The sequence below is a fragment of the Echeneis naucrates genome, chromosome 1, assembly GCF_900963305.1.
Source record: "Echeneis naucrates chromosome 1, fEcheNa1.1, whole genome shotgun sequence".
Lineage (NCBI taxonomy): Eukaryota > Metazoa > Chordata > Actinopteri > Carangiformes > Echeneidae > Echeneis > Echeneis naucrates.
Window position 1 is genome coordinate 22,217,126 of NC_042511.1, and position 15,466 is coordinate 22,232,591.

At 44.4% G+C, this 15,466-nt stretch overlaps 1 protein-coding gene across 2 annotated transcripts; it reads left to right on the top strand.

Moving 5' to 3' along the window:
- On the top strand, window positions 1–15,286 carry stox2a (storkhead box 2a). 2 transcript variants are annotated; one of them, XM_029503426.1, is made up of 7 exons: window positions 6,567–6,744; window positions 8,319–8,471; window positions 10,267–10,447; window positions 10,535–10,761; window positions 10,864–12,590; window positions 12,657–12,844; window positions 14,417–15,286. In XM_029503426.1, the coding sequence occupies exons 1-7, from the start codon at window positions 6,567–6,569 to the stop codon at window positions 14,616–14,618; spliced, it is 2,856 nt and encodes a 951-aa protein (XP_029359286.1). In that variant the 3' UTR covers window positions 14,619–15,286. The 2 variants fall into 2 exon arrangements, with proteins under 2 accessions (XP_029359276.1, XP_029359286.1); XM_029503416.1 differs by lacking the exon at window positions 6,567–6,744 and adding an exon at window positions 1–679 and having other exon boundaries at window positions 10,267–12,844.
- The last annotated feature ends 180 nt before the right edge of the window (window positions 15,287–15,466 follow it).

The following is a 15,466-nucleotide window of genomic DNA, read 5'->3' on the forward strand; positions in this document are numbered from 1 at the left end:
AACGCAGCAGCAGCCCCTGCCTGTCCTGGGGTTGGATACGGGCCTAATGCTCTTTGACAGCCGGACGGTCTGCTCCGGTGGCCGGAGCGGCAGCTCCCTCGGTCCACACCTCCACCTGTGCCCAACACCTTCCGTCGTCCTGCACACTCAGACCGCCTCTTCTACTTTGTTGTCTATTTCTTCAACAAGTTCAAACTAGCCCGGGATTATTAGCTGGTCTTGGATAGACAACGATTTCTGCGTGCTGCAGACGATGTTGTCCACTTGAAGAAAAAGAAACAAACCAAAAAGTAGCTGCTGTGGTTCCTCCTCCGTGCGGATCGGGTTCGGGTGGACATGGAGAAGTTCCTGCAGATCGCTCCTCACTCTCTGGCTCTGGTGCTGTCGCCGGTCTGCGGAGGGGGTGATGAAGCGCAGCCGTCATCCTCACCAGCCGTCCCCCCGCTGGAGCTCCAGCATCACAGCGGCTACGAGGTCTTCGCCAATTTCAAAGCCGTCAACATGCAGCATTTCTGGAACAAGGCACTGACGCACGCCATCTCCGAGATCTTCTTCCTCGGCTGGATAGACGAGCATGTGCTGCTGATCCAGGGCCAAGAAGTTCACCTCCAGGTCCTCAGGAACGGATGGACCAGGCGGACTCTGAAACCACCGCAGGGCTTTGACATCAAGTGCATAGGTGGGCATGATTCTGTGTGTGTGTTTTGTTCAATGTATGTGTAACAGCATTGTTAACAAACAAAAGAAAGTGAGTGATTGCACTTAATCTTCGTTTCACGTGGAAGCAAATGGAGCTCAGGGGTAAATCTGTTTGTAAAGCAATAAGACCTTCAGGAGTTTTGATGTTTGGAGGCAAAGTTTTACCTTTTTGTATTTCAACAGACGCATCAGGAGAGCAGACAAAAATATTTTGTAAAAGTGTAAAACTGAATTAAAAAAGTACATCTTGGCTTCTAGTCGCATGGTCAAAGGACTTGATCTGGTTTCTTGACTATGAGATCTACAGGGACTAAATAACTAAATTCAAATTTGAGTCAACCACATTCATATCCATCTTGTTTCATTTAGCTTCTCCAAATGCAAATCAGCAGGCTTGACTCTTGGTCTTTGATTCAATAAAGGAACAATTTAAAAGTAAAGCAGCATTAGTGAGCCTAAAATAGCTGACTATTACTAACTATTACGGGTGTGCATTGAAAGTACTTGTGAAGGACTTGTGCTCTAATTTATAGAAAACATTTGGAGGGAAAATCTTTGAAACCTGTGCTATTTTAGCAGTCAGCCCTCAGAGACCTGAGAGCGACATGGAGCTGACATTCATTTTACCAATGAATACTTGATACTTGACTTGACTTCAGGTTAAATACTGTATCTGTTATTAAAGGGTGCGCAGATCCATATCCTGTCTTTTCAACTCAGAATATCACTGCTGATATTACACCCACACATTCCTAAATAAGTCTCAAATTTGTTCTCTTTCTTATATGTTATGTGCGTGTGGGTTTAAGAGCTTTGCTGGTTGTTTCATGCTGATTGCAACACCTCTTTAATTGCTGGCAATTGCTGATGATTGGCATTGAACCTAGCATGACCCTCCTTCTCTGTAATTGTCAGATAAATTCTCTCCCTGGAGCTTTTTATGTGATATCATGAGCCAGTTGGTTCTACTGGCAAGTTGCATGAATCCAGTTGGAGCTAGTCTGAGTTAAAAAGGAATTTAGGCAGCATCGGACCTCATAACCTTAGCCAGTTTATGATAAAAGAGCCAGGAATCAGACCCTGTTGTACTGCAGTTCAACATTCCTACTCTCATACTCATCAAGGCCATATTTCATTGTATGTGCTGGTACAGGTTAGGACGGCTTGATATTGTCAGCAAGTCTAACCATTGCACCTATCACACTGCCCTCCAAACATTCTGTTAAAACGTGTATGTGGAAATGAGGGAGATTGTCTTATTTGTTTGTGTAGATGGAGAGATGACCAAGACATGTAGAAGTCACACATTTCTTCTACTTGTTTGATTTGTCTGTCTGCAATCATATAAAGTTGACTTAACACAATTCCACTCAAAGCATCACCATTATCATTAAATCTGCTTTATTTCTGTAAACGTAAAAATTAACATAGTTTTATGCTGTTCTACAGAGAAGGAAAATACTAATACAGTTTAGGAAGAAGAATCGTGAACTATCCAGAGGGACCAACAGTGCCGCTTCACACAGTAAATACTCTGTGATTCTGTGTTTGTTGTCAGATTTCTACATTAGAGCTGCTTGATGCTGATTATATTGAACTGAAAAGTTCAATACCTGCAGTGCTTTTGGGGCTATTATAGTTGAAAGTATATCTGAAGATTGAGAATTATGTGAAGCTGATTCCTTTTAGCGTCTTCCCATCAGTGGAAGTGATGTAGCTTCGTTGACACCACAGAAGCAAACACCGATAAGCTCTGGAATGTTTGTCTTATAGCTAATAACTCACCAGACTTAATAATGCTCTATAATGCCTAAACCAACACAGTTTATATGCTGTTGGCACAGATGCAAATGGCAATCTGATACATTTCTCTGTTTGTATAGGCCCATAATCTAGGATAGATATTAACCTGGCAATGTCCGGGTGTGTTGAAATGCATGTAATCGCCTGGAGGTGTTTTTCATGCTCAGCTCTGTGTTGGCAACATATATTGGACAGCATAATCTAACTTTAGTTTAATAGTAAGATCATGTGAATTCAACTAGGTGTTAGATTTTAACCATATTCCCTCTTTGAGATCACCTGAAAACAAGCTCCCACTTAGATCGCCTTGGTGGATTTTATTGTTGTTGTTTTGTTTTGTTTTTTTTTTCCCATCCTCAGTCCTCAAATTTTAAATTCCAATTGTGCATTTTAATTGTAATTAACAGTGCACAGATGAAACACAGTGCAGCATTAATTTTCTAGTGCATGCTGTGGTGTCAAGATGTTTGTTAGGGAGACAAGTTCAACCAAAGTTCAGTCAATTTTTCACCACAGACTGTTGATTAACTATGTGTTGTTTTGGCTGTGGGGGGAAAAGAATTAATCACCTCCAAATAAAAACCTTTTACCACAGTTTTGTAAAGTCAGACTGCTACACACATAATAACTGCATAACAGCTATAGCCCAGATAATCCACCAAAATGCCCGGGAATGTTTGATTTAGGGCTTGGAGCCAAAAAGTATCTGGATTAACACAGTTATTCAAAAATGTTGAAACAAAGTGGGGTTTTTTTTTATTATTATTATTCTGGCAATTCAGTCTTATTCACTGAGGAAGTTTGTGTCTTTTAGCAGACTATAAACAATGAACTGGGAGGAGTGGGCGCTCCCAAGGAAGGAAAAGTGGAGCGTTTGTTCAGGAAAGCACTATTGCACTACATGCTCTGCTCTAACCAGGAAAGGGAGGAACCCGGCAGAGAATTGGGGGAAATATTTGACACAGCAGAGAGATTTCTAGCTGTGCAACTTTATGTCACATCAGGATGTCCTGTTGACTTCTATAGCAAAAAAAAAAGGGTTTGGCCTTAAGAATGGACTGAAAAGCGTGTTTTCATGAATGGTCCACTAGAGGGCAGACCACCGATAAATAATGGAAGTTGGTTAAGGTTGTTGGTGCCACAAATCCTGATGTGTTGTTCATCATTGTGAACTTCTATTATAGAAAATCAGGATTGCATCATTCATGCTCCCCAGAGGATGAATCCTGCTCATTTATAGAAATATTCAGGTTAAGCGTTTAGTTTGTCCAAAACTTACTTTACTGACATTCCCATCAGCCCTTCATCGTCTTTATCAATTAATATTAGCAAGCCATGATAAAACACTAAACTAAGATTGTGATTACGTTTAGCATCAGCAATATACCTGCTAGCTAACCGCGAGCTAACATTAGCAGCGTGAGCATGTTAGCATACTGCTGTTAGCATTCAGATGACAGCTATTGCTAACAGCAAGCTCACACAGCAGCTGCTGTGAACTAAGTCTCATTTTTATCTGGGTCATGGACTCTAAGACCATGATCCTAGCTAAATCTGTGATGACGCCCATCAATAACAAATCATTAATCTCCTTTAAGGCTGCGACGAATGCATTACATTTCACTATCAAAATAAATCGCTGTGGGTTTCCTCAGTTAATTGATTCACGTTTTTAGCACCAAAATAAATAACTTAACAAAAAAAATGAAAAATAAATAAATAAAACAGTGTGTCCCATAGCTCAGAGTTTTATCTTCAGATAGCTGGTTTTCCAATCTCGCCTACAGTCCGAAGCCAAAAAACATTTAAATTCCTGGCATGAATAATTCACCAGTTATTACAATAGTTGAGTTTGTGATCACTTATTGTAGATTTACACACGTGGTATATCCAGGATTTTTTTTCAGGATCTGACGGTGTTTTGTGTGTTGATTGTGTGAATTTCCAGCAGCGGTGTATTTCCTGTGCATGTCGCAGACGGTCGGTCCTCCGTGGTGTCTGTCTGCTTCCTGTCTTGAGTAGCTGTCTCTTTAAGGGACCAGCGCTCAAAGCTAACAGCTATGAGATCATCGGCTTGCGTCGTCATGGCAACAAAGGCTGTTGCAGCGCTACTGAGAAATAAAATGGCTGGCGTGGTTGTCGCTCTCCTCCTCCTCCATCACCATCCTCCTTCTCCTTTCCGTCCTCCCTTCTTTTTCTTTGGTGTCAGTGAACTGGAGCAGATTGGTTGTGACACTACCCCCCTGCCCCCTCGTCCTGCCCTCTCACTTTGCTCCTTCTCCTGCCGCCGTCCATTCACACTCCACACATGTGAGTCAGCAGGAGTCTGAACTCAAACGTCACCTTCATCATGTCCAGGTTTATTTATTTACTTCGCTTATGTAGTTGTTTATTTATTTTGTCCTGGAGGAGTTAAACTGTTGTCCCAACAATTTATTTACTGAATCAACCGGTGGAGAGCACTGACGAGAGAGGCGCAGTTCAACACCTTCATATGTGGCCCTAAATTCCGGGGGCAGGGTGTCACAAAAAGAGGGATGCATGGTGGTTTAAGGGTTCAAGAGCAGAGCTTGTAATACAGAGAGGGTGAGGAAACGGGGGAGGAAGGGGAGTGAGGATGGACACTTAGACAAAGATTCTGGACGTCACCTCAGGGCTGGAAATTGTACAATTTATTTGTCTGTGTGTGTTTGAGCTGTTGATATTTGCTCTCCTCTCTGCTTCTTTATGTATGTCCTCTCTCTCATACAGACCCCCCCCCACAGCCTCAATCACCCAGACACAGACGCATGCATGCTCACGCAGAATCGCGCGCAGCAGGCGGATGCGCGCATACACACTCTCTCCCGCGCTCCCTCTCTCTCTCTCTCTCTCTCTCGCTCTCTCTCTCTGACACACACACACACACACACACACACACACACACACACACACACACACACACACATACACATACACACACACACACACACACACACACACACACACACACACATACTCACACACCCTTCCTGGAGGTGCTGGGAGCAGCTGCAGCATTAGCGTTGAAAGAGATTTGCCGTTCACTGGAGTTTGCATCCCCCCGTTAATGAATGGATGCTACAGCGATCGGCTCGGGAGCTTCTTCCGTTGGATTGCAGGAAATGGTGGATATCTATTCTTGAATTTATTTATTTATTTCTATGCTCTCCATTTTTCTCTCCCCACCCTCTCCTGGTGTGCTGTTGTCGAAAGGACGATGGGGTCTTGTGCTTGATCGGATAAAGATGGAGGTGAACGTGGCGTCTCCAGTGCTTGGCATACTATTGAGGTTTCACTGCCCATTAGGGTGAATGGAGCTTTTATTTCTGTCTTCTTTTTTTTTTTAAGTGGGCTCTTTTGTTTTCCGGGGATCGGCCGAGCACTCCTGTGGTGAATTGAGCTATTGTCGAAGACTGGGCCTCTTAAAGCTTTGAATCTGACCATCCACCCCACCCCCCACCCCCCGTCACCTTCTACTCTAAAGGAACAAGCGGATCCCCAAAACCTCCACTGAAACCTCTCCTCGCCGTCCTCCTTGCCTCCAATGCCCCATTTCCCTCATCTCTACCCGTGCCCCTCCACCTCTCTCCTGCTCCCTCCTCCCACATCAGAGCGGCTACGTAATGTGCCTCCCTACGCATGCAAATGGGGATGCTACAAATGGTGGCTGGGACTGATGCCGATGAAAGGGTGATGCCTTGCGCAATCACCTGCACCTCTGCCGCCGCTGCCACCGCTCCAGACCAGCCTGGGAGAGCCCAGCAGCCGATGACCACCCTCCGCAGTGTGAACATAGTCGTTTGTAGCTTGCTCGTGGATGTAAATGAGACGTGTGTATGTGTGTGAAGGTGCACACTGGTTCCTGCCATGTCTCGTGTGTGATCGCTCTAGCGGGACATTCTTACTGATGCGGGGGAGGCACTGAGCCTGAGGTTGGTCGACCTCCCCCTGCACGTCCCTTCCCCCTTTACCCCACCTCTTCCCCCAATCTCCCCACCCCAGAAGTCCCCAGGGGGTGAAGGCCACCTGGTAAAGGGGTTAAGATGAAGAAGAACCGCAGCAGCAATGTGCGGCGGGCCTGGCCCAGCTCGGAGCTCAATGAACGCCCGCTGGAGCAAAACCTCTCTCGTAGTGAGAAAGACATCCGTGTCCAGAAGCAGCATCTTCCTCCCCCTCCTCCTCCTCATTTCTCTCCGTCCCCACCAAGTTATCGTGCGCCAGGTGAGTGAGACACTCCCACCAAGACAAGCTCCACCCTCTCTACGCAGAGTGTTGAGAGAGGAGTTTTGATTTGAGGGCAAAGGGCAGAGTTCAGAGAGTTGATTTATTTCCACGTTCTTGACTAGGAAATGTTGCTGCCGTTCACCGTTCTTTACTTTTCCATTGTATTTAATCTAAAGCGGCCCCACATTATCTGCCTGTTTCAAAATTAATTTCACTGTAGGCTATCTCTATGGGTACCAAATCTAATACACGTAAAACACACATTTTATACAATTTCAAAGTCCCTTTTATAATTTCTTGAACTCCCGTATGTCCAGTAGTTGTAGGATTCCTTCGTCTTTGCTCTACATTTTGTTGCAGCTTCATGGTTTGTGTTTGTTGAGATTGCAAAAGGGATTTAGGGCCACCTCATATCTCGACATACTGCCCTTCATGATTTGATCATTCCAGCTGTTTTTCTGCTTTCCTTGTTTCATTATAAGACGGGAAAGATAAACATTGCATCTTCATTCCCACACTCACTGGAGATTTTTATTTTTATTTTTTTTTTTTTTTGCATTCCCAAAAAAGTCTACTACAAAAGCAAAACATAGGGTGATTTTCTTTTGTACTGATTCACTGGCAGATCCAGCTTTTCACATGTTTACTAGCAACCGAGTAAAGCTTTGGAAAGCCACATAAAGCTTGAGGGGCTGTGATACTAAGCAGAGATAACGTCATCGTGTTGCTTAACTGACCATTCAGCAGAGTGCGGTGAGGAGGCAGGGCCCTGCACAGACAGCACAGGTGAAATAGCTGTCAGCAGTAATGGACCACAAGTCTTCAACACCGTCATCACTTCGGCAAAATGAATCCTACCTGTAAATCTTAGAAACGTCATTAGGTTATTTTTTTATTGACAAAAGAAATCATTGATGGGCTGTTGGATGTTGGCAGCCTCTGTGTCGTGTTGTGTGATTCTCTGTCGACCATGAGATTTAGGTCAGAGGAGAGGGTCACTACAGCACAGATGCTGCAGCGGCGGATTCACTGTGTTGCTTTACAACCTTTCAGTAGGGCAGATGTTTGCTCTCAGAGGGGCTTGAAGCCAGGCCGGCTGGTTGTAGGATGATCTCACTACTCACAACTGCTGACAGTAAAGCCAGCTTAATTCAACAAAGGCAACAGAGAATTTTTACATGTAAGCTCTGAACGCAACGCTAAAGTCAGTCAGTCAGATTTTGTTCAAAATCAAACACGCTGGTTTCTATTCGCCGAGGGGACGGGCTGGATTCCTTTTCTCCTCGTTGTCAGATGATGTCAGGTGGATAAAGATCTGGCAAGATGCAGGCAATCTCATGCTACAGCTAGGTTTGCTGCAGAAGCTGCCTCGTTTTGCTAACCTACGGGAAACAGGAGGAATGAGAGGCTCAGGAGGCAGAGAGAGGAGGGGTGGAGCCGTTCCAGGCAGCATGCAAACTGCTGCTGTTTGACCATTACATCATAGCTTCACACGCTGCGCCTGCTTTTCATTCATGATCTAACAGTTGTGCTTGTGCCTCTTCCTCCTCCTCCTCCTCCTCCTCATACAGGTGACGTGTCTCCGATCAGTATGTCACCCATCAGCCAGTCACAGTTCATCCCGCTGGGAGAGATCTTGTGCCTGGCCATCTCTGCTATGAACTCTGCCCATAAGCCTGTCAACCAGGAGGCTCTGGTGGAGCACCTCACTGCGAGCTTCCCAGGTACGATCCCTTCATCTTGTTCCTGAAGTGGGAAAGCACTAGGACAGTATGGGGCATAAACAGCTTCATTAAATACTTTGGTATCAATTGTGATATTTGTGTGTTTGCTGTTTCCCAGTGTGTTGTGAATCACCTGCTTCTAATTATTGATGTTCTCTCTAAATATTCCAAAAAGTAGACTTTACCAATTAGATTTTTATTTCAAACAAATTTACCACAGAGGCCAGTTTCACAGAGCCAAGTAAAGATTTTTTCGATCTCACTCAGTGGGTTCCTGAAATATTTCATAGATTGGATTAAGTTATTGAGATTTCTGTGCTTAAAATCTTGAAAAGATTATCATGATATTTCAACGGGAACTGAGCTGAAACGACATTGGCATTGCTTTGATTATCGATCAATCATTTTGATATTGCTTCTCAAATATAAGTCTGATGCGGCTGATCTCATTCACATGATTGTGGAATTTGAAGATTGTAGTTTAAAAATTGTGATATTTCCTTTACTGAAATGTACAATACAGTTAAATTTGCATTATTTCACATTATTCTTCAACAATTTTGCCTAAAATGAGGAGGAGAGGTTTAACCATTGTGTAGCTGGTTTTTAGTCGGAGGTTGTTTCCTTCCATCATTTCTGCGTGAAAGAAAAAAAAATACTCAGGGGTGATGTAATGTCAGGCAACACATGGCCTTGCAAGGCAATGGTTATGAATGGAGTTTAGCTCATGTTGATAAAATAAAATATTTTGTGATTTTAGTGACTGAAAGTGAAAGTTTCAAGATTAGTGACAAAAAGCTACAGCTATAGACAGCTGACAAGGCACCTTGCAAAAGTTCATGCACCATTAAAGTTTTGTCTTAACTACAGTGTCGTGGGTTCAAGTTTGACTTGCTGCTCTTTGCTGCACGCCTTCCCTCTTTCTCTTTATAGCTGTTTTATTGCAGCTATAATAAACGCATGAAAAACCTGCAAAACATTAGAAGGAATTAGGTATAAAATGCAGCACAAGACATGTAGAATATTTCCTTGTTGGAAGGATGCATCCAGAAAATATTACCCAGGGATTTACTTAAAACATATTTATCATTTATGTGCCACAAAAATTTTGTTTGTTTGTTTGTTTGTTTTAAAGAAATGAGAGATAGGTAATTTAAGGGGAAATTACATTCAACATTGAAGACTGAATCAGCAAAACATAATTAGATGGCAGTTTTGGAGGGGTTTTATATGTTCTGAGGATTTGTCACATTTAAACAGGGGAGTGTTTGTGATAGCATCTATCACACAGTGAAATTAAGAACTGACCTTCATACATTCACATTCTACCGCTCTGTTTCCGGGGGTCGCTGGAGCCAATCCCAGCTCACATTGGGTGAGGGCGGGGTCACCCTGAACAGGGTGTCACCAGCCCATCACAGGGCCAACACACAGAGACAAACAACCACTAACACTCAGACCTACAGACAATTTAGAGTCACCAATTAACCTAGACATGATGTCTTTGGACAGTGGGAGGAAACCCACAAAGGCACAGGGAGAACATGCTAATTCCACATAGAAAGGCCCCAGACTGGGAACCAAACCTGCAACCTTCTCATTGTGGGGTACCAGTGCTAACCACTGCGCTGCTGTGCTGACCAATTTGTTGTTATTACCCTTTATCTCCAAATTGTTCAATGTGACAACAAAATCTTTACAATAGCTTGTTTTTAAACAGTTCTCATCTGAGTCACAGTAGCTTAAAATAGCAAATGAAACTGTGCATCATCTCAGTTTGATCTGTGTCTTGCAGGCGTGCCTACACCCAGCTCAGAGGTTCTGCGACATACCCTGAACATGCTGGTGCGAGAGAGGAAGATCTACCCAACTCCAGAGGGCTACTTCATTGTCACTCCCCAGACGTACTTTATCACTCCCTCCCTCATCAGATCCAACAATAAGTGGTATCACCTGGATGATCGCCTGCAAGAGCGCCAACCCCAACAACAACAGCAACAACAACAACAACAACAACAACAGCAACAACAACAACAACAACAACAACAGCAACAACAGCAACCTCAGCAATGCACTTCGCCCAAGTCTGGCAATGTCACACCATCCACACCTGGCTGCTTGAGAGAGAGGCCTCCTCGCAAGAGTCACAACGACTCCTACAGTTCCTACCGCGAAGATCCCGCCAGACATCATGCCCCTGCGCACCAGAGTAAGTCACCAAAGGAGCACAGGGGAGATTCCTATCAAAGTAAACCACCCAAGGATCACAACGGTGGGGAACCTCCAGCAAGTACGTCAGCCAAGGAGCACAGAGGAGAGCCCCCTTCATACCCCCACCCCCCACTTCCCTCCTCGCCTCTGGTCCAGCAGCAAACGCCAACTCAAGATCTAGCAGATAAGAGCAAAAGCATCACTTCTTTCCCTTATAAAACTGACACTTTGACCAAAAAGAAAGAAGGAAGTGGTGTCAATGGAAGTGGCGAAAAGCAATCCAAAAGGTTTGGACTCAGGCTGTTCAGACTGAGTTTCAAGAAGGACAAAATGAGGCAGCTGGCCACCTTCTCAGCTCAGTTCCCCCCAGAAGAGTGGCCTCTTCGTGATGAGGATGTGCCAACCACGCCAATTCCCCGTGAGGTGGAGATGGAGATTATCCGCCGAATCAACCCTGACTTAACAGTGGAGAATGTGGCTCGGCACACAGCTGTGATGAAGAGGCTGGAGGAAGAGCGGACGCAAAAGAACAAAGCGGGGTCTTCGGCCCAGCACAGTGCACGCAGCAGGAGGGGGAGGGGCCATCGGAGGGCTCCACATGGTAAGTCCCGCTCTCATAGCAAACCCAGGACCTCTAGGGGAGACCCATCTGAGGGTTCGAACTGGGACCTTGTGTTCATGGAAAGAGATTACCGATTCTTTAGCCACTCATTAGTTCGCTCACCTCGGGAGGCCATGTACACCTTGGAGCGTCGGCGGAGTGGGGGTGCAACATACCTGGTCCACAGCAACCCTAACATTACTGAATCATACTGCCCTATTACCCCTGAGTGGGACGTGTCTGGGGAGCTAGCCAAGAGACGGACAGAGATGCCCTTCCCCGAGCCGTCACGTGGAACATGCCAGTCCAGAGTGCAAAGGAGTCACAGTCACAATCAGGACAGGAAGTCACGTCATGAGCGGTCCGATCAAGCTAAAGAACGATCTCGGTCCATGGATAACTCCCTCAAGGGCCTGTCACTGGGTGCCCCAGAAGACTTTGAACCCAGTCTGGAGGAGCGCAGTCATTACTACACTGATGACGGCACCCTGCGGGCCACACAGAAGTCCTCCCACTACTCAAGGATTATGTTCTCTGCTGCTAAGTTCCACTCTGACTTTAATGTGCCTGATTTGGGGAAAGGGAGTTTGGATGAGTCAAGGATCCGGAGTACGATGGAGAGGAACAAAAGCAGAGACAGCTTGCCAACGTACAATGAGCTAATGGGACTTTCTCCTAAGCCCTCAACAGATGAGTACTTCCAGTGCAATACGTCAAATGAAACAATCCTAACTGCCCCTTCGCCTCAGGCAAAATCAGAATATGACACATTAACCTCATCAGGGGGACTCCGAAAGGGCTCTCCGGCTGACCGCCAAACGCCTCACCTCACCTCTCCTCATACGATGGAGTACAAAGAGGACTTGTCGGCAGCAAAGGGACAGAACGGCTCGGTGCGACTGACACCAAGCCAGACGCCAGAGCCGGTGCAAAATGCCCGTTTGACGCCACACCAACACAATGTAGATCCTGGAGGGGGAGGAGGCGGTATAGTGATCAAGAGGAAAGAGATCTTCAGCAAGGACACTTTGTTCAAACCTCCACACAATGCCTTGTCCACAGGCTATGTGGACAGCAGCTACACTAAGTCCGGCACATTGCGGAAAGCCTCACATGCCAAATCAACAGAGGCCCTAGACAATCCTGAGCCCCAGCAGCCTTCCAATTCAGCCACTTCCTCAGCATCACCGGCAGTTTTACAGACCTGCTTAGAGCCAACAGTCCCCTCAGCTTCCTTTGACTATTATAATGTATCAGATGATGAGGAAGAGGAAGAGGTGGAGGAGGACTCGCACAAAGAGTTGGCAGCAACAGAGGACAACAAAGATCACGGGGAAGGTGGTAATGGTGGAGGCAGCGGCGGTGGTGGGGAGGGAACCATGCAGTGGCTCCTGGAGCGGGAAAAGGACCATGATCTGCAGCGTAAACTGGAGACCAATCTGACCTTACTCAGCCCAAAGGAGACAGAGAACAGCAACAGCCAGAAGTCGGCCCACTCTGCTCGTTTAGACAGCATGGACAGCAGCAGTGTCACGGTGGACAGTGGATTCAACTCCCCCAGGTATGTGAAAAAATGATGTGTGATTCAAATGATTCCATGAAACAATGCAATTTGCAACAAATCAACACATGGTCGGTGTACAACACAGGAAGTTGACCCCAAAGCTACGTGAAGACTCTCCGGTCAAAGTGTTATTCTTATTTAGCTTTTGGCAAATTAATGTCAACATGCACATCAAACTGGTGATACATGATTGACCATCTATCACAAAGAAAGATTACAATATTAGTTTATATAGTTACACTACTATTACTTTCTTGATAACTGAAATGAACACATATATATTGGCATTTTACTGTACTCCAAGATCCAGATTCTAACAATGAGTGGACAGAATTGTACATCTGGACACATCATTACAACAGCTTGTTCAAGCTGTGTTGTTTTTGTGTAATAATTATCTTCACATAGTAACTTAGGAGGCATGCCGTGCAGTACCGACATCATGGTTCAAGCCCACTCAGTGCCCTTACTTTACCTTCCCCCCCCAGATGTTTCCTGTCTATTCTTCTCCTGCTAAAGCAGTAGCAGCTTCCTGCTTTAACAGCAGTCCTGTAATAGTTCTGACAGCAGAATCCATCTCAAGTCTAGATGTACAGTACAACTGTGTTGTGTTCAATAAAAGGCGTGCAGCAGATTTACACTCACATTGCACCAGTTACAGTCCTGGATTGTGATTTTGTGTGAGAGCACACCTACGACTGTAAATATGTAAATTTAACTGTAGCCACCCTCACAATGTGATTCACAGATTCTGACTTTTCTTTTATTGCATGATGATGAAAGTCCTGAATCCTTCATTACCAACAGATTCATGATGCAAAGCTTGAAATCTGCATATGGACATATAATTGTATTGATTTTGTAAGTGGAATGCCTTTCTAACTTTTAAAAAGTACTGTTGAAAGTAGCTGCTAAGCAATAATCATGGTCCTGTTCTGACGAATTCAGATAATGCAGTGATGATGAGAAATGATGAATTGTTACAGTTTGGCAATTCATGCTCCTTTATTGGAACATGAACATGGTGCAGCACCTTGTAAAGAGCCTCATTAACAGTTACCACACATTTAGTATTGTTTTTCCAAGATTTTACAGTCAAAGGTAAAGGCCTCACCCATCTTGAGTTAATTCCCCATCTGTCATTGGCACCCTCAGGTGTTGGTTGAGACCAAAGACAGAGCTAAAAGACAGACAATATTTGACTTAAAGTGTTAATAAACATGACAAACATCCAAATGATGGATAATACTTGTCCATAACAGCTGGATCCGCAGTTATATCAATTGGGTTGTATTTCCTCTTCTTCCACATGGCAAGTTTCCATATTGAAGGCAAAATCTTATTATTATCTTGTTTCCTTGTGTTTTATGCAAGAATTTATCTATTTATCTATCTATATCTATCTATATTTAGATAGATAGTTATTGAAATACTGTAAATTGTTTTAATTATCATGTAGTAGTGTTCTGCCCAGCCCTGGTGGCAGTCTAAACATTATAAGCATTTTCATTGGCTCTATTAATTCATGAAAGTAGACGCGTCACTTTATGTTGACTTTCTGCCATGCAGGACACGTGAAAGCCTTGCATCCAACACATCCAGCATCGTGGAGAGCAATAGACGGCAGAACCCAGCTCTGAGCCCAGGCCACATTGGCACCAGTAGTATCGGACTGCCATTCAGCTTTCGCGCCATCCCAGAGCCCCCCACCACACAGCCTGAGAAACTCCAGAAGTCGTCGAACTGCCTGGCCTCCATCACCAGCGTCTGACAGGCAGCACAGACTGAGACTGTGAAGGTGGTGGAGCAGAGAGAAGGAGAGGCGTTTCTACATTTTGGCCCTCGCTTTCTTCGACCAACACAAACACACGCACACACATACATACATTTGAAAAACCATGCACTCACACACAAACATCTTCAGACTCCTGAGAATCCATTTACTGGGACTGTTACAAAACAGGCATGGCTTCAAGAGACTGTTCCCACAGCTTCAAGAACTTTACTGCAAAAAAAGAGAAGTAAAACTACAGAATATCAAGACAGCAGTAGGTGAAGGAACCTACCTGGAGTACTTTGATTTTGGTGACATGGACTCTAGTTTGGCTTATATCAAGATTCTTGATTATTGGTATTGGAAAAGTAGTAGACTATAGGATTCAAGTTACATTTGGAAATATCAAAAAACTTTTTATAATACTTAACAATACATGTCCAATTAAATGTTCTCCTTCCTGAAATAGCGTCAAGTTCTTCAGGACGATTCAATGTATCAGCACAATATCGAGACAATAAAAAGTTGATCCTGAGAACAACAAATGAAAGATATGAAAACATAAATCAGCTTGGATTTGTGTACCGCAATGCAAATGATGTATGTATACTCGATACTTTTGATATCCTAATTATTATAATGGTGGTATTAAAGATGCTATGTGACCAAAATGAATGTTTGGACAAAATAAGCTGCACTTCACCCCTCACATGAACATCACAGGTACTCCACACGCAAAATCTCACCACAAGGTCGGTTTTGTTTCGTTTTTTTATTTCCGATCTGGATCTTTGGAGTATTTCAAGCGGTCTTCCTCGGCACGTGACAGTGTTCAAATGTAGTGA